The 23335-nt window shown below is 37.1% G+C and overlaps 2 protein-coding genes across 3 annotated transcripts; one reads left to right on the plus strand and one right to left on the minus strand.

Moving 5' to 3' along the window:
- Positions 1-212: 212 nt before the first annotated feature.
- orc6 (origin recognition complex, subunit 6) lies at positions 213-3957 on the plus strand. The gene is made up of 7 exons (XM_059513762.1): positions 213-347; positions 443-569; positions 1246-1409; positions 1492-1581; positions 1939-2048; positions 2855-2941; positions 3195-3957. The coding sequence occupies exons 1-7, from the start codon at positions 283-285 to the stop codon at positions 3323-3325; spliced, it is 774 nt and encodes a 257-aa protein (XP_059369745.1). The 5' UTR covers positions 213-282; the 3' UTR covers positions 3326-3957.
- Positions 3958-3971: 14 nt separating this feature from the next.
- mylk3 (myosin light chain kinase 3) lies at positions 3972-20737 on the minus strand. Of its 2 annotated transcripts, none has more exons than XM_059513750.1 (13): positions 20506-20737; positions 15667-15757; positions 15209-15539; positions 13689-14155; positions 12917-13022; positions 11718-11811; positions 10443-10552; positions 9761-9902; positions 9002-9072; positions 8277-8405; positions 7029-7181; positions 4881-5016; positions 3972-4770 (listed from the first exon to the last, which is right to left on the minus strand). In XM_059513750.1, exons 1-13 carry the CDS (start codon positions 20584-20586, stop codon positions 4693-4695), a joined length of 1989 nt encoding a protein of 662 aa, XP_059369733.1. In that variant the 5' UTR covers positions 20587-20737; the 3' UTR covers positions 3972-4692. The 2 variants fall into 2 exon arrangements, with proteins under 2 accessions (XP_059369733.1, XP_059369725.1); XM_059513742.1 differs by lacking the exon at positions 20506-20737 and adding an exon at positions 17221-17958.
- Positions 20738-23335: the final 2598 nt, after the last annotated feature.

Here is a 23335-nt window from a genome sequence, read left to right on the forward strand (position 1 = left end):
AAAGCATTTCATATCGTTGCACTTCGCTAAGCCATATGTAGTAACGTTACAATTGACGAATACTTAAAAGTAGTTAATGTTTATAACAGACTGTATAAAGGTTTATACGTAATGTTTTTACTCGAACGAGATTGTCCACGCCCAGTTCTTGATCCACCAATGGAAGGGCCTGACGTTTATCTCTGGAGTGACACGTGTTCGTTTTCGCGCGAAATCAGTTGGTGTGTGAGTAAAGTTTCGCTGTTTCGGTTAGAGAGATCTAAGATCCAAACGACTTTACAAATGGATAAAGACTTATTTCGTAAGCTTGCTTCGAAGATCGGGATAACAGCTGTTAAAGTATTGAGGTAAGTGTAGTGTGACAGTGTAGAGAGACCAGTCGCTTGTTTGGTTCAATCTGAAGTGAACAACAAGACAACTAACTGTGATCGCTTATTTTCAGTCAAGCAGAGGAATACATGCGATTATCTCAAGTGAAGTGTGTTGGACTGGGTTCTGTGACAGCCACCAGCAAGGCCATTATCTGCCTCGAGTTGGCAGCGACTTCAATGAAGTTTCCTCTAGACAAGGCAAGATCCAATTCCCATACTGTGTGATGTGATTGTAATACATGTTACTTATACATGTAACGTTACAGAGTGACACACATACGCACTTGAATTACTACATTATGTAATGGAAATATGTATATGTGCGATTTATCTTTTACTGTTACGGTCAGTAGGCTTTCTTTTTTTCCCCGAGATCGTTTAATCTCAATAATGTATTTGTCTATTTGTCTATTAATTAAATAGCTTTCTTCATTGGAATTAATTGGTGTTTTATAAATAAATAGCCTATTACTTTGCTTTGCCAAGCTAATGTTATAGCTACCCCTTTATGTATCTAAAATGTACACAAATAATATGTAAACACTTTTTGCGATTATTTAGGCTCAATTACAGCCTGGTTGGCAATGGAAACAAATATTCAGTTTTCTTCATGCATCTCGTATTTAATATAGAGAATAATTGTCCACTGATTGACTTGTGCAAAAAGAGAGATTGGGGCAAAATAGTTTGTGGTGGTGGACATGCAGTGGAGACCGCTGTTATTGTAGAAAAATTGTTAAAAATAATTTTCACACAATAACCATTGAACTTAGAATATGTAGTAATTGAACCAATCATAAGCATGTGTAGTAGTGTGTCTATTTGCTTGCAAAAATTGTATCAATTAATACTCTTTCAACTTTCTGCTGGATAGGAGTATGCCATCAAACTATCCGGACTGAGTCCTAAGGTGTACTCCAGTAATCTGAAGTCTATGGAGTGCATGCTGGGCCTTCAGTCAAACCTGGGTCTCCGAGATCTTGCAGTGCAGTATGGCTGTTTGGAAGCAGTTAAAGTGGCCTCTCAGATCCTTCAGCGGTGAGTCTTCACATTGCATCAGTGCAGTTGAGATTAATCGAATGACTTGATCTAAACCTACATTATGTATTTGTTTGAGCAGGTATGAGACCAGTTTGCCCGCTGCTCAGCAACAAGACCTTGACCTGTCTAAGCCTCTCTTTACCACAGCAGCTCTGTATGCAGCATGCAAGTGAGTATAGGACACTGTAATGTCATATCGTCATTGTGTCAAATAATAAATGGTTCAAAAATACTTAAATTGTTGGAAGATTGTGTATTTGACAATCACGTTAGAGATTAATTTAGATTTTGAGCTCCGTTGTCTCTTGAGACCCTGATCACGCTCTTCACAGTGCCAGTGTAAGGCCATAAGTACTTTAATATGAAGCTATGAGAAGTGCATTAAATAAATAAAGGCTCCCAGATGGGTCAAAAAGATTTTATGCATGCCAACAATCCACAGAAATCTCCAAATCTAAACTGCAACTGGTTAACATTCATTACTGAAGATGGAAAAATAAATTGGTTCTGTCCTTCCTGTTTGAAGGTGCATGAAAATCAGAGCTGACAGGAAATTGGCTTCTTCATCTGGAGCAAAGAAGGGGATCTTTGACCGGCTGTGCACACAGTTTCAGAAATTCGGACAGGAGATCTGCAGTAAGTGTGACTCCTTCAAACAAAAGCTTTTTGGGAAATGATACGTAGCCTAATTAAAGATAATAAAGGCATAAAAGCATTTTTTTGTAGGAGATCTTGGTCTGACTTTCATGTTTAACAAAGATGTTGTAATTGAAGTTGCACAACGTTTAATCTTTTTTTTTCAATAAAGAGATATTGCTTCAAAGAGATCTGTCATAAAGAAACCCATTTGACTGGTTGCGATGGCTACAGACATATCATAATTAGACTGTTTATTTTTTTGTGCAGTTCAACATCAAAGAGCAGCTTGTTTGTTCTCAAGTAGTTATTGAAGTTTCGGGGCCCTGTCATACACCCGGCGCAAGACACAGCACAAGTGTTTCAGCCAAACACACTCTCATTTTCCCTTCCTGCGCTGAGTTGTTTAAATAGCAAATGCATTTGCACCCATTTGTGTGCCCATAGGCATGCTGGTCTAAAAAATCTGGTACAATATTTTTTCTTTGTTACTTAAAGCGTGTTAGTAATATGTGCATATAGGCGGGTGCACAATGCACGTACACGCTGCTTATTACACACAAGGACGCACAGCAGCACACAAACATTTTTAAAAATGAAAAATTACATTTTCGCCGTGTAAATTTGTTTTTTAAAGAGGATGGGAGATTCTGATTGGTTTATTGCACAGTACGCTAAAAAAAACACCCATTTCCCCGTCGTTAAAGTACCAAAAGTGGATTCGGACGCACCATGAGTGCACCTGCGCCGTGCACTTTAGACCGTTAAAATAGGGCCCTCAGTCTGATATGTCCCTGTACCCTCAGATGGACCTACATCTATGGAGAAACCAGTCAAAACTGCTCAAAAGAGGCAGAAGACTCTCACTGAAATACTAGAAACGGAAGAAGATGGTAAGAAAGCCATTTTGCTTAACACAAATAATGGCAAACAATTTTTCTACCCATCAGCTGCCCTTATATACAGTGTGTGCACATTTACATAACTTTTTCTGGTTCATCAGCATGTTTTTAAGCTCTGGAAAAAGTTTTCTCTCAGTAATACGACTAATGATTAATATTTCTATATGTAATATTTAATAATAGGCAGAACATGTCATGTTTGATGATATGAAAGTATTATTAATTTTTTCTTTCTTTTTTCCAGATGGAAAGATTTCAACATCCCCTAAACAAGAGCGAGTTGAGAAGACTGAGGAAGAAGAGACAAAAAATTATGAAGAGTGGAAAAGAAAAATCCTTGAAAATGCATTAAAAGCAAAGCCACTAGATTCTTGAACTCTGTAAGGTTCTATGTTTCCATTTTATTTAATAATGGTTCTGCATAATGTCAACGGGACCTTTGAGCTGGATTTAATACTCTATTACGAAGAGTAGTTGTCTGCCTTCTTCTGGTTTCATAGTTTCATTCAAATTTGGACATTTCCAGAGGAATTTAGGCAGTTTTTATTATCCTTTTGATTTATTGCCATTTCACTGTGCAAGGATGGTTACTTTTTATATGACCGCTTTAATATTGTGCCTGTGTTTAATAAAGGTTTGCTAAGTGTTAAGTTCCTTACTTAGATAATGCATTTTTAGATTGTAGTATTTTACCTTCATTTAGTTGGCGTGTTAATGTTTGTTTGATCCAATATGATTTGGCTGATTATGTCTTGTGACAATATGATTTTATTTCTCGCAGTGTTCTGTGGTATTGCTTTGAATCACCTTTGAAAAATCTCATAGGTGGTGTATGTTAGTATTTAAGATCTTCTGGGTGTTATCCGTTTGTTTCAAAAAGGATTGGCTCATCTGCTTCCAGTTTCAGTTTGATTTTAATATGAATAAAATGTATATTCTTGACACAATTAATTTTTCTCAGTTTCTCTGGGATTTTCATTTCTTGAATAAACACTAATTCTCTTTGGGCAATTTGTGAAAATACACAATACAATGATTTCTATATAAGCACACACATATGAGTTATGACAGAGAAATAGCAAACAGAACTGCCCTATAATTCCCTGCTACTTTTGGTGTACTTGTATGCCATTTGCTATGCCATGAGCAAAACTACCTTTGTGCATCTATTTGTGGTAATGCTATTACTATATGAATTGTGTGCAACCACACAAAAAAGCAATTTTCAAGTCACAATATTAACATTCAGATTATTCTGGAACAGCCAGTGAAAGGTTTTAAATGCAAATTTTGTAAAGTAAAAAACTCCATGCCAGCTGAGTCTCAATCAGTTTCCATTTCTAATCAACATGCTTAACAAAGATCAGAAATATAGGATGAATACAGTGATTCTACATCAAATTTTCATGCTATGTTTTTTAATACTAGTATACATATAATACTGAACCATGAGAATGAATACACTTAATTTTAAATACTAGTATAAGGCAGTAGTGCCCAAGAAAAAGGCCTTCACAGAAGGGACAAAAGCTTTTTTCATGTGGTTCAAAAGCACATCCTGCATATCCATGCCAAACACTCCTGGTGTAAAAGCATGATAAAGACGTGTAAATTAAATGCAATAGTGTTGCAAGCAAGATACATTAAGAAAAACCTTTAACAAGATCTAAAACACTTTCAGACAAGAAGTTGATGTTCCCAGTGTGCGATGCTGTGATGTCCTCTCATGCTCCTCCAGGTTATTAATTTGGAGTACTAACTGATCTGCTCTGCTGAAACCTCTTCAACCTGTTTGCTGCAGCAACCGCATAGAAATGTTTCTGTAAAATAAACAGGATCACGTTATAATGTTATGTGGTACAATACTCCAACACCAAAGGTTCTAAATCCATTTAGAATCATACACATGTACAGACTCATGACTCCATACCTTCCACTGGCGGTGAGCGGCGACATAACGCTGAAGCCTCATCTGAGACTTCAGTCGAACTTTGTACATCTTGGCCTTGTCCTCCAGGTTATTTAGCCAACTATGCTTCATGCACCCTGATGCACTCATACGGCTGCTACCATAGAGACCACACACACAAACACACACATTAAGGTTTGATCACATTAAGATGATCAAAGAAATAATCAATGCAGTATACAGTTCAAATCCTTCTGTGTGAAGACTCATGTTGTTTTCAAGCCTTAGACATGTTTTGATCATTATGCTGATTGAACACTTTCCATATAGACAGGAAATCAACAAATATAAGTACTGGTAGGCCACAGAACCTGGTTTTACCAAGTGCGACATGTTCCTTGATCAACATCTTTGATTAACCAATCAGATTTGAAGAACCAGTTTATAGTTTTTGTGTAGTTTAGGCTTACTATCAGTGTTTGGTGGTCATTCGGCTATCATTTCCTCTGATTTGATTACTAATGGTTAAAAAGTTAGGTTTAGGTGTAGGGATATGGTCAAGACTAAATCTTTGGATTAAAATGTTGTTCCAGGGTCTCAAAAATATGTTGACTTAGGAACACATCTTACTTTGGCAAAATCAGGACGTGCCTACGGTTTCTTCATTACAGATTTATATATCATATTATATATATTTTATATTTAGTGTTTAGTTTAAAACATCTTTAACGCTTAATTTCAAACTGTTTAATTTCAAAGACTGCACCCTCCAGAGGTGGCATTGTCGAATGCATATGTCACCGAGAAAAATATCATTCTAAAATGTGTTACTGAGATTTATTTATTTGCAGTGTAATGGGTACTTTTCTTAACTGAGAAATCCTCAATGCTGTATGTGGCCGAAAAACACTGCGTCAGTCTTCGAAATGAGACACAACCAAGATTTGGCTAACTGTGCTTGTCCCGATACCCACACTTGTGGTATTTGTGCTGTTTACAGACGACTCTCCTGCATTTGGCCGAAGTGTTCAAGTAAGCTCCCTCAAGTATAGAGCTTTTACCTAATGGAACACACTTTTATTTTTAAAAATTCAAGTCAAGTTTTTAAAGACAATTAGACTTTCAATACTTTGCAGTCTAAAATAAACTTCCTGATGTCTGTTCAGTCCCTAACAGGCAACACAATTTATTAATTTTAGTTCCTCTAATTAAGTGAAAAAAGCAGTTGCAAATGTTTCACATTTGACTTCCAAATGAAATGATAATATACAGTTTTCAGAGCATGTGAGTTTCTGAACATGATGATTAATGGGATATGCTCAGGCTCAAATACTTTAAAAAAAAATACTGTTTAAAGTGATATTAACAATAAGACACTGAGCCTTGGCATTTTTTCAGACCTGGGACAGTTTTACTCACTCGCTCCCTGTGGCATGTACTCACTCAAAAATGTATGTACTGGGACAGGCTCTGTGGTAAGTTTGGATAACTTGTGCTAACATTTGGCCAACAAAGCCAAAAGACTGCTTCGTGCATTTTTGCCAGTAAGAATGACATAATCTAGCTGATTATCATCATGATAATGTGATATGATATGAATCACACGGCATGTTTCGGGGGCTGTGAGGAGGTCACCACAAATAAAGAGAAGGGAGGAAGGCCAGGGTTGGTGTCAAACTGCATATAAGTGCACCTTGTCAAAGTGCACTGGATCATAGACTATCACGTTTACTGCATAGACCGTGGTAAGATGGTGGGCAAAAGACAATGTGCCCTCTCATGGCCACCTACTGTGCCAGCCTGCTATTATCTCATGCCAACTGAGCAATACAGCCCTTGTGTGGGAGAGGTTAGCTAAGACAGAGCAACATGAAAGTGAGCTCCAAATGCTCTAAAATGCACCAGGCCATGTTACGTCACCAGCCAATTATATGTTATTTGTGCCAGTTTTTGGTGGACAGCTCTCCATTTTGAGAGGTTTCAGTTTTGATGTCAGGATGCATTAAGGGAACCTGAGCAGGTCAAAGTGGGGCAGAGATGGAAGAGAAAAGTGAGGCTCTTAATGCCACGAGAGAGCAGGCTAGAAAAGTAGAAGAAATAACGTGACTTGTGATATGTTCTGTACTTTAAGGTTTTGCATTAGTGGAATAATGATGGATGGATGAATACCATTTGGCGGGAACAAGAAGGCTGGAAATGAAGTCTTTGGCTTCTTCTGACACATTCTCAAATGCCTCTGCATCAAATTCCCACTTGGCTTGCAGAATATTATTCATGGTTTCTGTATCGTTGTCACCCATAAATGGAGAAAGCCCGCTCAAACTGAAAAAAGAAATCATAAAGGAAGTGAATAACCCAGAAAATGTATTTGTTTTTGCACAATAACAACATTTACAGCGTTTATAAATCCACATTAATGTTCAATTCTATATATACTCTTACATTTAAAATATTTCAAGTTGTATATATTATTTAGGAAATAAAAATTTATTTATTATGAATTAACAATATTTATAAATTAACATTAACCTAGATTACTAAAAATGTTGCTATGCTGATATGATATCAAACACATTAAGTAATGTTAACAATTTGAACTTTGTTGTAAAATGTTACTGAACATAAATAAAATATAAATTTACATATGCATAATATAAACATAGAAGTACATGGACACACAATCGTAATGCCAATATTGTCTATAAACACTTTGAAATGAAGGCAACAATAGTTATGGTGGCTTAACTGACCACTAACACAATTATGTGTTTGTGTCTACTTTAAATAAAACGCTATAATGAAATGAATACACTGTGGTTTGTTGGGCGTTCAGTTCTCAGAGAAGTGTGAAGTAGGTGACACACATATTCTCTGGATGGGCAAGCCTTTCTAAATCTCCACCAGCAGCTTTCAGTCAGGTAATTAGTATTGATTCAGTCATTGAGGCCTGGCTGCTATTGGCCAGAGCAGAGGGTCAGTACTGCTCATGGGGAGCAGAGTGATGGGGGCACAGGAACACAGATGGGATACTGTGTTTTGTTTTTGTTTTTCAGAGCAGCAGGGTTGGTAACATGCTTTCTGAGATGTATGGAACTGGTGCCCTTTTATCGGGGCTCCATTCAATGCTTTCAGATGAGCCCTCTAAAGCTTTCATGGGCATCACATTTGCATTTGGCTTTTGATCTCTCTGATATTTCACTCAGGAGTCTATGTCACTGTGCAATTCAGCGTAGCAAGAAAGGGAGACTTTTCTTCCTGTTATAAATAAATCATTAATGTATATGCACTTACAGTATTTCATGAATGTTGATTCTGCCTCTTTAATGACAATTCTTTATATTGAACTTTGGAAGTCAACATAATGTTCTGAAATACTGCATAAATAGATCTGCCTTACTGCCTCTATTGTGTACTCACAGCATGTATGTGATGACGCCGATACTCCACATGTCTGTAGGAAATGACACAAAGTCATAGTTGACAACTTCTGGTGCCAGAAACTCTGGGGTTCCAAAGTTGACCTTCAGCTTTTCTCTGGGTCTATACCTGGTGGGATGAACAAACACATTTTGCAGATTTGTTTTTTGGATTTTGTGCCATTTCTTTGTAGCATGCCTTGCTTTTGTTGTAATGTTTTTAATTTTTAAGTCATTTTGGAAAACAAAGTCTGCTAAATATATATATATATATATATATATATATATATATATATATATATATATATATATATATATATATATATATATATATATATATATAAACCACATTTCCCACACCAGTGTTTTGTCCACCAATGAAGATTCTTAAAAGATATGGAAAATGAAACGTTATGCTAGTTTGCAATACATTTAATAGATTTTGTATGGACTTTAAAGCTCAAAGTAAATGAAGATATAAAAACATGATTACTCATCGAGGAAAGTTAATGTAGTCATGGAGACCATGTGCACTGTGCTAGTATAGCAGTGAATCAAAAGACTTCATGTAAGCTAAAAACACATTATTATAACATTTTATTTTATGAGTAACAATTAGAGAAATAATTATCCAAGACCGAGAAAAGTGCATCTTTTGTTCACTTCAAAATTATTTTTACATGCTTTCTTTTCAATAAGAGAATTCAAGGAGGTCTGCGTACTTACTTTCTCGCGAGTCCAAAGTCAATGATCTTGATCTGATTCCCTGTGCTGCTCACACATAAAATGTTTTCTGGCTAAATTTCAGAAAATATAAAAATTTAAGATAAATAAGATTTAAAATTAAAACTGATTATAAATACTTAAACTGTAACAATATAAATAACAACTTTAGTATTTCAGAACTAAATATGGGATTCAGATGTATTTTTATGAAGGGTAGTAACATCCAACACCTGACTTAAGGTCTGTTCACACCAAGAATGAAAACTAAAACAATAACTATATTGACATGCACACACCACTGTACATCATCGTTCTGTTTACTGTAAGTGCGTGCTTCAGTTTTGTCATCTGTCACTTTAAATGCTTGAGTGCTATAAAGCAGGATGGACTCATATCATTCCTCTGTGTCGTTATAGTTACGGGGTGGACTGTACTGCTACTTTTACATTTAGAATGATTTTTAAGACTTTATCTTTTTCGTTCTATTCCTTGGTGTGAACAGGCTTTTACTAACACACAAGCAAATTTATGTAGATTGGTAATGCATATGCATTCCATATTTCCTATAAACAACATGTTAACAGCAACACAAGTCGCTTTGCAGTACGCTAATTAAAATGTATGACATTCAGACTAATGCTAATGTTGACATACATGGGTGATTCACTGGTGGTTATTTCCATAGAGACACCTGACACTATGCACTGCTAATGCCATCAGTATCACATTATAACATTCAGTGCTGTGCGTGGGGTATACCTTGAGATCTAAATGGAGAATGTACTGCTGGTGAAGGTACTGAACCCCTTCACAAATCTGCCTGGTAAACACGATGGCATCCAGCTCCGTCATCTGGTAATTCTCATCAATGATACGTTCAAACAATTCACCCCCCTCCACACTGAAAAAACAAACCAGGGGAAGATATTTTAAAATGAACATCACAAATTAATTCCTCTTTTTTAGTTCAGTCTATTTGTAGAGGCAAAATGACATTAAGTGGCTTAAGTCATGTGGGTTCAAGTATTTTCTTTAATGCTAAAACAAAAATGAATTTTAAGACTCTTTATTTCTAGTGGTACCTAAAAAACAATTTATTGTAATGTCTTGTATTACAAATATTAATATTCACACAAATATGTCATCACTAAATTAAAAGCGTTTGTTTGCCAATTCAATGCCATCAAAAAATGTGAATTAAATCTGTGAACAAGGCAGGAAGATGACACACCATCATGACTGTGTAAAGTGGCTTGTGTGGGAGCTCTATGTTCTTGCGACAGAATGTGAAGACCAGGCCAGGAGAGAAAATTTGCTTTGCAAATGAGGCCTGATGAATACTGTCCAAAGCCAAGTTAAAATTAATATTTAAAACAACTTTAAATTTTCACAGGTGGTCAAAATTTCAGTGAACCTTTTTAGTACATTGGGGTCTACTTACCATTCCATAATGAGTGTGAGATTAGTCCGAGACTCAAAAGCATCATACAGCTGAATCAAATTAACATGATTTAACTGGTTCATCACTCCAATCTCATTCTTCACTTCATCCTGGAATGAAAGCACAAAAAAGTGTGGTGGTGGGGGGGTATACATACATATATATACATAAAACAATGCCAGAACAAATACTAAATAAATATGATTTGCAATGTATTTCTTTTTCAACCAGCTGTCTAAAGCCTATATTTTAGGCTGCTTGAAAAGGTGTTGTTATACTCTCCAAATGGATAATAGCAGCAGTTAAAAAGAGGTCATTAGTAAGAGAGAAGCTATTTCAGAATTTAAATTGCACAGTTAAATTGCTGGAAGTTGATTTACAATGATTGCATGGGGTAACAAAAACAAGTGTTTAAACATTTTCCAAAATGGGGGCTTGACAGCCTTTGCCAAACCTGTAATTGTCTGCCCCAGTTATTCTGGCTCTTCCTGTCTGCTATTCTGTGGACTGACCCAGGAAAAGCATTCAGTTATTTCATGTAAAGCTACTCTCCCTCTCTCCGGCATGCTTTGGAGTAGACGCCGCATGCAGAAGGAATGGCACATCATGTTGTCACTAAGAAGGAGCATTTCAAAATGCAAATGTTTCCATGAATGGCGCTTGGAAAGACTGAGTGTACATACAGTCTCAATGTGATTGTGTGTTGACTTCTTCTGCTCTTTTGACATTTGTGTCAAATGTCGGGAATTAAGAAGTAAGAGAGTGAAAATAATCTGTACTCCCCATTCCTAACCGACTGCTCTCTAATGGTGGCAAATGACAGCACGGAGGGCACGGAATGGCATTGCACAGAGGGCAAGTGCTTACGACAGAAGAACTGTCATTAGATGCAATTAGCAGCACTTGTGGAAGCTTGAAGGATGTAGGGAACAGATGAAAATACATGTTACTCTGTGCAAAGAATTTTATATTCTGCATTATATGAAAACAGCTCAATGTTTGGAGCACTGTATAAATATAATGTGTTTTTCTGCTTGAATATATGCCTTTTTTTAAATCCAGATATTATGATGCACAGAGAGCATGTGTGAATGTGTGCACATTTTTTCATATGCTCATATGCACAGAACTGTCAGTGGTTGTCAAGGAAATGTTCTCATCCTTAACAGCAACAGAGTGATGGACAGATTGGAGTGGGAGAGGAGAGAAAGAAAGAGAGAAAAGGGCGGTAAACATTTTTGAAACACTAATGGTTTATGCATATTTTGTACTCACCCTCTCTTTCATTCCCCGGACTTTTATAATCTTAGCAGCTAACATAAGACCTGACGACAGTTCAGCACACTTGTGTACCTGTCCAAAGCGGCCTCTGCAACAACACACATACACGCACAGATTTCATTTCATGGATTATGGAAATCATTTCAACCTTTGTGAAAGTTATCTGTCACCATTTGCTGTTTTTCCTCTCACTGTGTATTTACTTGCTGTGTCTCCATGGGGTGAGATAACATGTTTGTGTCAAGATGGCGGCTGCTGCTGGCTGAAAAAAAAAGTTCCATGCAAACAGACCTGCTCAACACCTGCCCAAAATAAACTCTGCCTATGAGGAGTCAAAAAACAAGCCAGTGCTTATTTGTGGCATACTGTATGTGGAGCGAGAAGTGAAGAGGGGGTGCAAATGAGCCCGTGTCTGTGTGTACCAGTCTTTCAACTAGTGCTAAATGTTCCATGGGCATTGCCCGCATGCATATCTACCAGTCCTGGATAGAGAGTAACCCTCCCTCCACTTAATACTCTTATCTGCTGCACCGTTGTCAGTGTGTCAGATGTGACTGGGCATATGCAATATCACAGAGTGCCAAGAGAAAAATGTTAGCAAGTATGAGATTGGTCTTACGTTCAAAAAAAAAAACACACATAACAAAATACTTCATAGAAATTAAAGCTTATTTTCAGAGAACATATTATGAATTAGGTTTTTAAATGTTGATGTTTTTGCCTGTTTTAGCAATATAAACAAGCTTAATTCATGCTTTTTTATTGGAAACATGAAAAATCTGATTTATATTCTTTCATGTACAAACACCTGGAAAATAAATTCAATTGTGATTGTGAGGCTATGTCATCCTCATTTGGTTTTTTACTCACCGAATACCATTTAAATAAATAATTAAATGGATTTGAAGTGATAATTCATCCAAACATTTAAGTCATTATTTGCTCACGATCATGTTGTCCTGTATGACTTTCTTTCTTCTGTGGAACGTAAAAGAAGATATTTTGGTAAATGTCTTTGATAGTGTGTTAATGGAAGTCAGTGGTAACCAAAACTGTTTATTCCCAGCATTCTTCAATCTTCTTTTAATTTCCACAGACGAAAGGAAGTCATACAGGTTTGGAACAACAAGTGATTAAATGATTACAGAATGTTTTAGTTTTGGGTGAACAATGTCTGTGAAACATGGACTCACCCGCCCAGCACTTCATTGGGTTTGACGGCATAATACGTGTTCATGGGAACCTGCTTGGCACTGACGATGCGATGCTCAAACGGGGCTGGAAGAGGTGGACTGTCATCTAGAAAACAAATACCAGCAGGCTAAGAGACTTCCCATACCCACCAAATACGTGCATGCATGGTGACATGATGAATGCTGATATCTTTAGTGCAGTTCCAGCAAAGTTCGCAGTTTGCAGATTTGCTGGTGCAATTTCATTTCATTTTATTTTAAAATGTCTAATTTAATTAGAAAGTTGAACTGCTTTAGCCTGACTGAAATCAAACCTTTAAAGTGCATGTAATTGTTGTGCTCCTATGAGTTGATTCTGTTTAGTGAATCAAAAACATACAAGTGTATTCCAACTCCCTATCAATTAACTCTTACGAGCCTTATTTTTTATGTGAATCACACAACTAAATCAGCCTTGATTGTGTGACCAGCGTAGTTACTTACTGACAATTACTTGTTGTTAAAATGATTGTGTTTAGCTAAAGATACACTTTATCATTTTGTTAATAAATGCTAGTTGTCAGATTGCACTCATGCCACCTAAAAAATTATTTATTTAAATATTATTTGACAATAGAATTGCTTTTCTTTTTCTCCCAGATTTCTTAAAAGTACTAAAAGAATAATTAATGGAACAGTTAAGGATTCATACATTTGTTTCATGATCCCCATTCCCTGTTAGTGAGGGTTGAAATGATTTTTGTCAGCTGGCAGTAACACAAGGTTAACTCACCAATGATCAGTAGCTGTGACTCAGCTTTTCTCAGAGGTGATGAGTTTGCTTTTACTTCCTCAAAAACGGCTGTGTTTTGTGAACAAGGAGCTGCACAGTTCTTCATTGGGTCAGACTCAAAAATCTTCTCAATTGTTTTATTTTCGTTTTTCTTGTTAACTGGATCAGATTCTGTCTTTCTCTCATCATGCTTTAGTACATGTGTTACCCTCTCCACTGTCTTTTTATGTTGTGACTTAACCTCAACATCCTTATTGAAAGGCTCTTTGGTGCAGGGCAGATGTTTGTGAGGAACATCCAGATTCTTATCCAGTTGCTGTCCAGGAAAGAACGGTTTCAATGAGGCCTGTGAAACCTCTGCCTGTTTTTGAGGATCCTCATCCTTCGGCTCCACTTGTTGTTCAGGAGCTATTGACTTGAGTGAAGCCTTCTCACCAACCTGTGAAGCATCTGCCTGTTCAAGAGACCTGTGAATAATCAAAAGAACAACCATTTGATGTGCTCTTCATTCACTTTCCAAAAATAACAGTGTATGTGAGAACATGATATGATATGTAATCAATTAAAAAATATGTATATAAGGGGAATCAAGAATCAGCATATTAGGCATTCAAGTGGCTTTATACTTGGTTTGTTGTCTATGATATATTATGTGGCTGCTCATGATAGGCTACTATGAACAATGGCAAACCCCAAAACAGCACAAGGTCCTTAATTGGAATGTTTTGAATGAAACGAAATGGCCTAAAACACATAATGCCTAGCAACATGCATTCAGTCACTATGCGCAATGCCGCATAGTGTAATCTCAAGACCTTGGCCATTAGTCTAATGAATTATGCTTTCCCACAAGCACAACACAGCCTATTATTTGAGGCAGATGGTTTTTTGTGTCTCAGTTGCAAAACACACAGCTAGCACATTAAAAATACAGTGCTCTTGCGATTGCATTATCAGCACTCTTGCCTTTAAAACTCTTACGACAGATGAGAAAAACACGGCTGTTTGGTTGTGCCTTAGGAATGGTGCATTGCTGTTCTTTATGACTGTGATATTTATTTTCTGGACTGTTCGGAGATGTTATTCTGAACATTATTCACCGAAAATGAGCATATTTATATATATTTCATAAGTTTTGTTTTATATTTCAGCTTCTGAATTGATTGTTCTGGTCACTTCAGCAGGGTTAATTACAATACTTTGTAAATGTGAGGTCTCTAATCTTCTATATAGTTCTTATCTGCTGGAGAAAAGTCTTTAAAAAAAGTCCATTAGAGCAATTATGCTCCTGACTGCCATATAATTATCTCCGAAGGTGGCCAATGACAATGTTCGGTCTTCCATTATAACTTGTTTGCTTTTCAGCCCATAGTAATTTTTGACACTTTTTGCTACAGTCTTGAAAAAACGTAACATGTCATTGGCAATGTCCCTTTTAAAAATCAAGATGGGAGGAAAATTAGCTCATTTTACAGCATTTTGCTTTGAACCTTAAATAGCAATTTGTGGGAATATCTCACCTCTCTTGCTGAAGAGCCAAATCTTTTCCCACTTTAGTTGTTGTCCCAGTGACACATTCAGCATTAGCTGGCACAGCGTCTGTCTCTTGTTTGGGTACATAGTGCACTTCATTCTCCTCTGTCTCCAGCTGGACATCAGGAGCAAATGTCTGGAACTGCAAAGGTGCTCTGCTTTTCACTGTCACCTCTTTGGCTTTTTTTAAGGCTTTGGAGCTTTCTCCCGTACCAACAGGTATCAAAGGTTCACTTTCTCCTGTAAGGGCTTCAGGAGAATATAGTCTGCTGGGACCAGAGGCATGAGTGACCTCTGTCTGCTGGAGTTCAGTCTCAGCTGCATTTTTAAAACCGTAAATTGAAATTCATGCTGGAAAAAGCTCTGGCACATCATTTTTCACAAGCTGTCACTTTAATAAAAACAGTTCTAGTCCATAATTTGCTTAAGATATATTTAATCATACCTGAAATGACTTCTTTAATCTCCTCCGTCTGTGTGCTCTGATGGCAGAAACTGTGGTTCGGTTTAATGCTGTTGTCATCTGGTTTGTTTTTCTGTGGATCCGAATTGCAGATATGTTACACTTTTGCTGGTTTTTATGCATTATAGAATGATTAAAACATGTATTTCACATTGCCAGCTTTCTTCTAATTGCTGAAACAGACGTACATTTTGTAGGTAATAATAGCATACAGTTGAAATAACAGAAATTACAAATTTCAAATATTCTCTCAAACTTGGACTTCATTTAATGTATTTGGCGAAGTTGTACTTAAGATACTTCTATGAGTAATTACATCTTGAGATCTTTTATACATGAGGTGTGTGTGAATCATAACAATACACAATGTTTATGCTGATTATGGTGAAGCGTTTTTATAATAGTCAACCTGTTTACAGAATGGCTGTTCACGTAGCTTCATGTTCATCACACGGCTCAAGAGGCGATTTGTGACAAAACAGTCCATTTTTGGTTTTTGGCATTTGCTGCATGAAATGTTTGGTATAATTACACTGTTTAACAACAGATGTTGATCTGCTTATTACACACAGTGTGAAAGGCTCCAGTTAGCGTAAGCCAACTATTGCACAATTTTACTTGGATCCAAAAGCAATTTCACTTCATAATTATAAAGTGCTGCAGTCTTAAATTAACAGTTCTAGCGTCTATCAATGTTAAACCATAAAAGAAATGGAATATGTCCTCTAACAAGCGGATCTGAGAGAATTTCAAGAGAAAAATTCACATTTCGGTATACTGAACATAAAGTATGTGTTTTAAAGGTATGGGTTTATGGCTTTGCTAATTGCAAAGCTGAGCTAACATACACTCTGTCACCATCAGCTCAGTCACATATCCACTCTAGGAATTTGAAACACGAGGCTCATCATAGATAAAATAGCAACCTTGGTTAAAGGTTAGATTGGCCATAAATGTAACAAGTTCACTAGCAAGAATAGATCAGCTAACAATAAATAAATAAATAGTGGAGAAACTTACCGTATATAGTTATATACACAAATGACCTTGACAGCTGAATATAGCACTGAATGTTGTTATGAATTAGTTATTATTATGTAATATAGTTATTGCTATGTTATTACTAAGTTAAATCTTATAAACTGTAAAGATCAACAACTACCACACTAAAATTCTATGTTTTCCAATTAAATAAAATGATAACATGAATAATATAGTTATTGTAAGGCTCTAATGCAATAACCTAAAGAAAAACCAAAGTGATTAGCAAAAACAAAAACAGAATGTTCTGTTCTTAGGGAGCTCTTTTTAAAAGAAACAACCAATACCTTGCACATTAGGTATTATTCACTTTGCAGGCTGTTTTGAATTTGTCCTCATTTTCAGGGACAGCTCTAGCTGTAGTAAACAGCTTGGAAATATTCAGCTTAGATTTCACCTCATTCTACATAATTGGCCCTGTTATGCTGAATAGCACATAAACTGTGTTTTTCTGTTTATCTGTTTCGAACAGAGGATGACCAGGATCTTACTGACCTCTTCCTCCACATTGTCCAGAAGGCCTTGTTTCCTCCAAGGCACCACCCCATTGAGGATGAACGCCACTATTTTTGAATTACGGAAAGCATCACCCACATACCCTAATACTTTCTCCAGTGTGGACAAAGAACTTTCCATACATTCAATCTTCTTTCTCTGCTCCTGGCCCTCGTGCTTGAGATTATGAAGCAGATCCACAGTTTCGCCACAAAGCGATCTGACCTCTGTCAGGAAAGGGAGTTTGTTGCTCTCTCGCTGGCCATTTTTAATCACGTTTGATTCTTGACCACCCTGCTGCTTAAGACTCCTTTCTAGCGCCTCCATTCCTTGACACAATGAACTCAGCTTGTGAAGCACCTCCGTCTGGGTATGTTCGATCTGTTCCACCTTCCCCTCCAGGGTGTTTAACTTGACCTCCACATTGCTCAGGCTACCTATCAGAGTTGGATTTGGCTTCTTGACTGTCCCAGATGGACTTCCAGAGTGCTCCAGCCTGCCACCATCATACATCTTGGCAATACAGGAGGCCAGAGTTGCCTGTTTACTCATGGCTGGCCCCTGTCACACGCACTGAGAAAATGTAGAAAAAGAGGAAGCCCCACTGATCCTGCTGCACCCTATTTCTGTTCCCCTGCAGTCTCTATGCTTGTCTGAGGTATTGTGTGCCTCTCACAAAACAGAGAGCTCAGACAAACCCTATTGTTGATATGTGCCAGAGACATGACACCACTTAAATAAACACCTCCAATGGGTATCTTATCTCTCCACTTATTTTTCTCCCCCTCTTCTCTCTTTCTCTCTCTCTCTCTCTCTCCTACGTACAGTGGGACTGGCCTTTTAAATGACCTAGCAGGCCCTGATGATTGCCAAAGTTCCAGCGGACTCTTGACGTCACCAAAACATTTAAATTCTCCTCAGCAGATGCTGCTGACAAGTGGGCATGCAAGGAATGAACTTTGTAAATGGTTGGTCATTAGGTAGAGGAAAGAAAACTATAATCTCACTCTTTCATGTTCTTGGCACGTTTTCTTTTGAAATTCATTGTTGCACAGTTTCATCCATTTTTCTTTGAGACTCAACCACTGGATCCACCCTGCTAACTATATATGACCTTTAACACCCTCACTGGAGCGTGCCGCGACATTGGCTGAGATTTTAAGTAAAAATAAACCTCTGTGGACAACTGTCTCTCTCTCACCTCATCTGGAATCCAACCATAATCAATCCTGGATCTTTCCATTAACTGAATCATTACAACAACAACAACAACAAAATCGTATCAAACATCATCATGACCAAAACTGAAATAATTTAAAGAAGCAAATTTCTCTGGACAAATTTCCTCATGTACATTCATTCACAAAATAAAAACAAAATCCTTCCCATGTCTATTACTAATTTATTTGTACACTTTACAACATTCATTGCATTTGATTTCATAAACAAACGTCATCATATTAATTTCCAACATTTCAAGCTCTGTAAATTAACATTAACTAATGAATAATGAATAGACATGAATTACAATCAGCTATAGCAGATTCATAAATTATATTAATTAATGTAAATAGACCAGAAAAAAACTGAATGCTATTGTAAAGCTCCACTCTTTTTTCTATGACCTAAAATCTATTAAGAGGTTTTAAAGAAATTACTAGCTCAGATAGTAGCACATAGTGTTATCAATGACAAGGTCATGGGTTTGATTCCCATTGTAACAAGTGATATAATGTATACCTTGAATACAATGTGAGTTGCTTGGGATAAAAGTGTCTACCAAATGTGCAAGACACCTCTAATAAAAGGGCTTCTAGAGTGGCCTGAAGGGAAACCTTGAACTCTCTGGACCTTCTGTCCATAATGTCAATGCCCCATGTGTAAGCCAGGGACTTTTTGTTTGTATCCTTCTATAAGAGCTTTCTGCTTTGTTCGGATGCCAGAATGCAATTCTCACAATATAGTATAACCTTATTATGCAATAGAGATAGATGCCAGTATTGCGACAGCCACAGGAATGTGGCTCCATGCTGACTATTTAGTGGTGGTGGGGATCTGTTATTACAAGCTGGCACAACATAAGCAACTCAGTTTCCATTCCACAGCAGGACTCGGGCCAGTAAGATAGCTAACATCACTGGGAAAGAATATCTGTTTGGCAAAGATAAGCTAACTTTAACAATGCTTAATATATTAAAACCTTTTTTTCACTCATTTAAAATGTCACACAAACATGTTGAGTACACAGTGTGCATTAGGAGGGGAAATGCAACTCTGCTGTTACACTGCTGTACTTGTGTTAGCCTGATAGAGATGATATGGCATTGAAAGGGTTCTGTCTTGTTAATGGATGTATGCTGTTGTCCATAGTGTTGTTTAGCCTTGTAATGTTTGCACAGTAGTCTCATTTTACAATCTCTTCTGTGCCCTCACATAAATGCTTGACATGGCAGGGACAGCAGAAGAGTCTATATCCAGCTTCTGCCTCAGACAAAAGCACTCAGGATGATGGGGTGTAAATTTGATGTAAATCCCATTATCATTCGGACCATTCGCTGAAATTGTTGAGACAAATAAAAAAATTCAATCAAATATCTGTTTAATAGGCCAAACTAAATATGCTCCCTTGAAATAAATAGTTTTTCTTCTTCACTCACCCACACAAGCTAATTGCCTTTTGATGTTTTGTCTTTGTTCTGAGAAAGGAGACAGGATTGTGCTGTCTAATGTACAACATCTTTAAAATATTACAGACAATGTGCAATTTGTTACAAGGCCAAGGGGTGCCAGTGTCAAAAAGTGCAACAATTTGTGAGACAATACTGAGATGATTTGCTACCAAAAAGAAGAGAGAAAATGACAAAGAACTGAAGACCAGCTCAAGAAAGAAGCTTATAAACGATCAAAGTACACAGATAGAGTAATTAAAGTAATCGCATATTCTCCATGTAAGAGGTAAAGGGAACCCTGAATATGTTTGTTAGTAAAAATTGGTGAAAATTCTCCTCAGAATTACAAACCCCTTGAATTAAAAGCTTTCATATGAGAAAAAAAATTGTTCATGAGAGAGTACTAAATTAATATTCAATAGATAAGGGGATCTTTAAAAATGTATTTAGCTCCTAAAAATAGTTGTTCAGTGCTTAAATGACAATGACCAAAAGCCCATATAAAATAAGTTTTATGGCAGTTATGATCTTATAAGGCATTTATAACGTTATAAGAAAAATATATCCTCTAAGTACTGAATTTTCTCATCCTGTTTGCACTAAAGCAGGATCTTACCGTGAATTTGCGTATATAGTCTGACACACTGATGCCACCAGTGCTGAGAAGCGTTGATCTGTACAGAGAGGTCCCCATCATGCATTGCCCTCTTGTCCTGGGTTAGTAGCACTCCATTCTCAATGTGGGCTGCCACCAGCAACGACTATTCCCCAGACCTGGACTCTCAGGGTTCTGTAACATTCTGGAGAGGACAGATCACCCCTCAAACACTAACTATCTTATCGCTTTCAGCCTGTTTACTGGGTACGTGCCCCCGTCAGCACGGCAGTGGGCCCAGAAAGCACTTCCTGCTTAGAGATAACAGCTGCCTGAGATTAGCGTGAGTATGATGGAAATGTGAGTGTCCTGTTTTATTAATAGGTCTCAGATTTGTCTTTTTGTTTTGGGACCATCCCCACGGGAAGTCTTCCTCCCTACAAAGCAAGGATGGATGGATAGATGGAAGGACGGCGATCTGATGAGGATGCTGGGGGTCAGACAAGATCTCAGTTTCTCTTATGCTGTTGTAGGAGAATAGGAGGAGAGACTTTGAGTGCTTGTGAGGGAACTGATCTCATGCACTGAAGCAATTTGAGACGAATGCGTCAGTCGTGCTCAGATGTGTAGCCATCCAGTAGCTAGACTAAGTCTTTCCTGATAAGGAATCTTAAAGAGCTGGAGCAAGATAAGAGAGCTCATTCATCTGGGGTTGGAAGAGCCCAGAGCTATATTACAAGCAGGCAAAGCATAAGACCATGCAGGTGGCTCTGGTCTTAGAAGCAGATCTGTAAAGCCCCAGGAGGCTGATGGAAGAAAATGCATCTCTGACTGGTGGCATTGTTTCCAGTCTGAAAACGATTCTTTTCATGATTGGCTACTATTGTCTCTATAACACTGTAAGACTGAGCGTGTTGGTGCATGTCAGTTGTTCTTATGTAACACAATTACAATGGATGATATGATATGAATAAAATCAGGTTCTAAAAAATTGTGTAAATGAAAAAGCTTCCAGGATCTTGTCAAGAAGTGGGGTGGTTTAATTCACTGTAGCTTCATAAGTGAAATTACAGGTGTTATGAAAACCTCCAAATGCTGTAACTTTTTATTAGAGACAAACTCCTTCATGATTTGTTCATAGGGCTTGCTAAGTTATGTGGGTGGTGCTCCAGATGGCCCTGAACATTTTTTAATGTTAAAACAATGATGTGATTGTGTGCTGGGGCTGTTGTTCCTGTTAGTAATGGGACAGGTGGCACAAGTATGGCGTCTAACATGACTCACATGCAATTTTGTCATCACAATGCTCTTTTATATAACATGGATTTTAATGACTCAATTTGCGCCACACCAGCACTGCCTGTTCTGACCTTCATCGATATAACTTCTGAAATCACTGTCTGTCTGTGAAATATGATTACAGCCTGAAAATACAAAAAGTTATTCAGCCGTGGCTAAAAAATGTGCTTGGAGGGGGGAGCGTTTGTTCAAAAATGCACTTAGAAAAGGGTACAAGTGACAACTAAAATAGCATTTCTATTACAGCTAGAAATGAACTTTAAAAAAAGTGGTATTAACTACCATTGTCAAATTCTGAAAGTTTCTTGAGCTATTTGAGGTGAACCAAATTAAAGGGATATTCCACCTCTTTTTTCACTTTAGATGAATAATAAAGAAAAATAATATATCTTTGAGTCCATATAATGGGACCCCCTCAGCTGTCATGTAAATAAGTTAACGTGGCAGTAATCCATCAGTTCGTCTTCGAAATTGAAATGTAAAAAATTAAAATAAACAAAAACAGGTCTCTAGTTGGCCATTGAGTGTAGTAAAAAAAACAAAACAAAAAACAGACTGCTACTGACCTTAGAAAAAAATCCCACTTAGAAATGCTGCAAGGAAATCAAATTTCATGAAAATTTCAGTGGCCAATTTTCATAAACAAGGCTTACTTAAAGTTTACAGAAAAAAAATCAGGTTAAAAAAACAAACAAAAAACAACAAATCAAAATCATTAATTAAATATAATGTAAAATTATATAAAATACTTTATAATCATAAGAAGGGTTGAGCAACTTACCCCAGGACCTTTGACATTTTTTTAAAGCTAACACCATATTAACATTGTAGCCTCATATAGGGTAAACGTACCTGTTAGGATTATGTCGGACTCTGTCCTGTGTTGTGTGTCTTTTGCTCCTCATGTGCCTTCCATGCCCATATCTGGTTTTGAGCTACTCCTGCGTCTCCTCATTCCATTGCTCCCTGTGAGAGTTTGACAGTACCCATTAAGCTCACCAAAATCTATGTTGAGACATTTTGGTTTCAGCATACTGGTTTTCAGTACAAAAAGTGATGTTAAAATAAAATCTCTCACACAAAGATATTTTATTTTAAATGACAAAAGCATTTCAATTAAGACATCATTAAATGCAAAAAGTCTGGCTGGGCTTAATGGATACATTTTTGTACCCTTTAAGCACAACTGTTTCCATTAAGCTCATGTTTCATTAAAAATTCTTGTTTATTTTAAACAATCTTTTTAAAGAATAACTGAAACTGTTTTATTTGAACGTACAAAGTCAATTACAAAAAAACGGAACACTAAAATCCAGCAACAAGGCATTCAATTTGATCAGTTATATATTAGGGGTGGGAATCGATGGGTATCTCACAATTCAATTTGATTACGATTCAGAGGCCCTCGATTCGATTACAATTAACGATGCATCATAATGTTGTCATACATCCTGTACATCTATTAGGGGTGAGAATCTTCAGGCACTTCACGATCCGATCTGATTCCGATTCTAGTTCTAGAATCAAAACGATTCTTGATCTACATTTTTTT

Source organism: Carassius carassius, chromosome 2, assembly GCF_963082965.1.
Source record: "Carassius carassius chromosome 2, fCarCar2.1, whole genome shotgun sequence".
Lineage (NCBI taxonomy): Eukaryota > Metazoa > Chordata > Actinopteri > Cypriniformes > Cyprinidae > Carassius > Carassius carassius.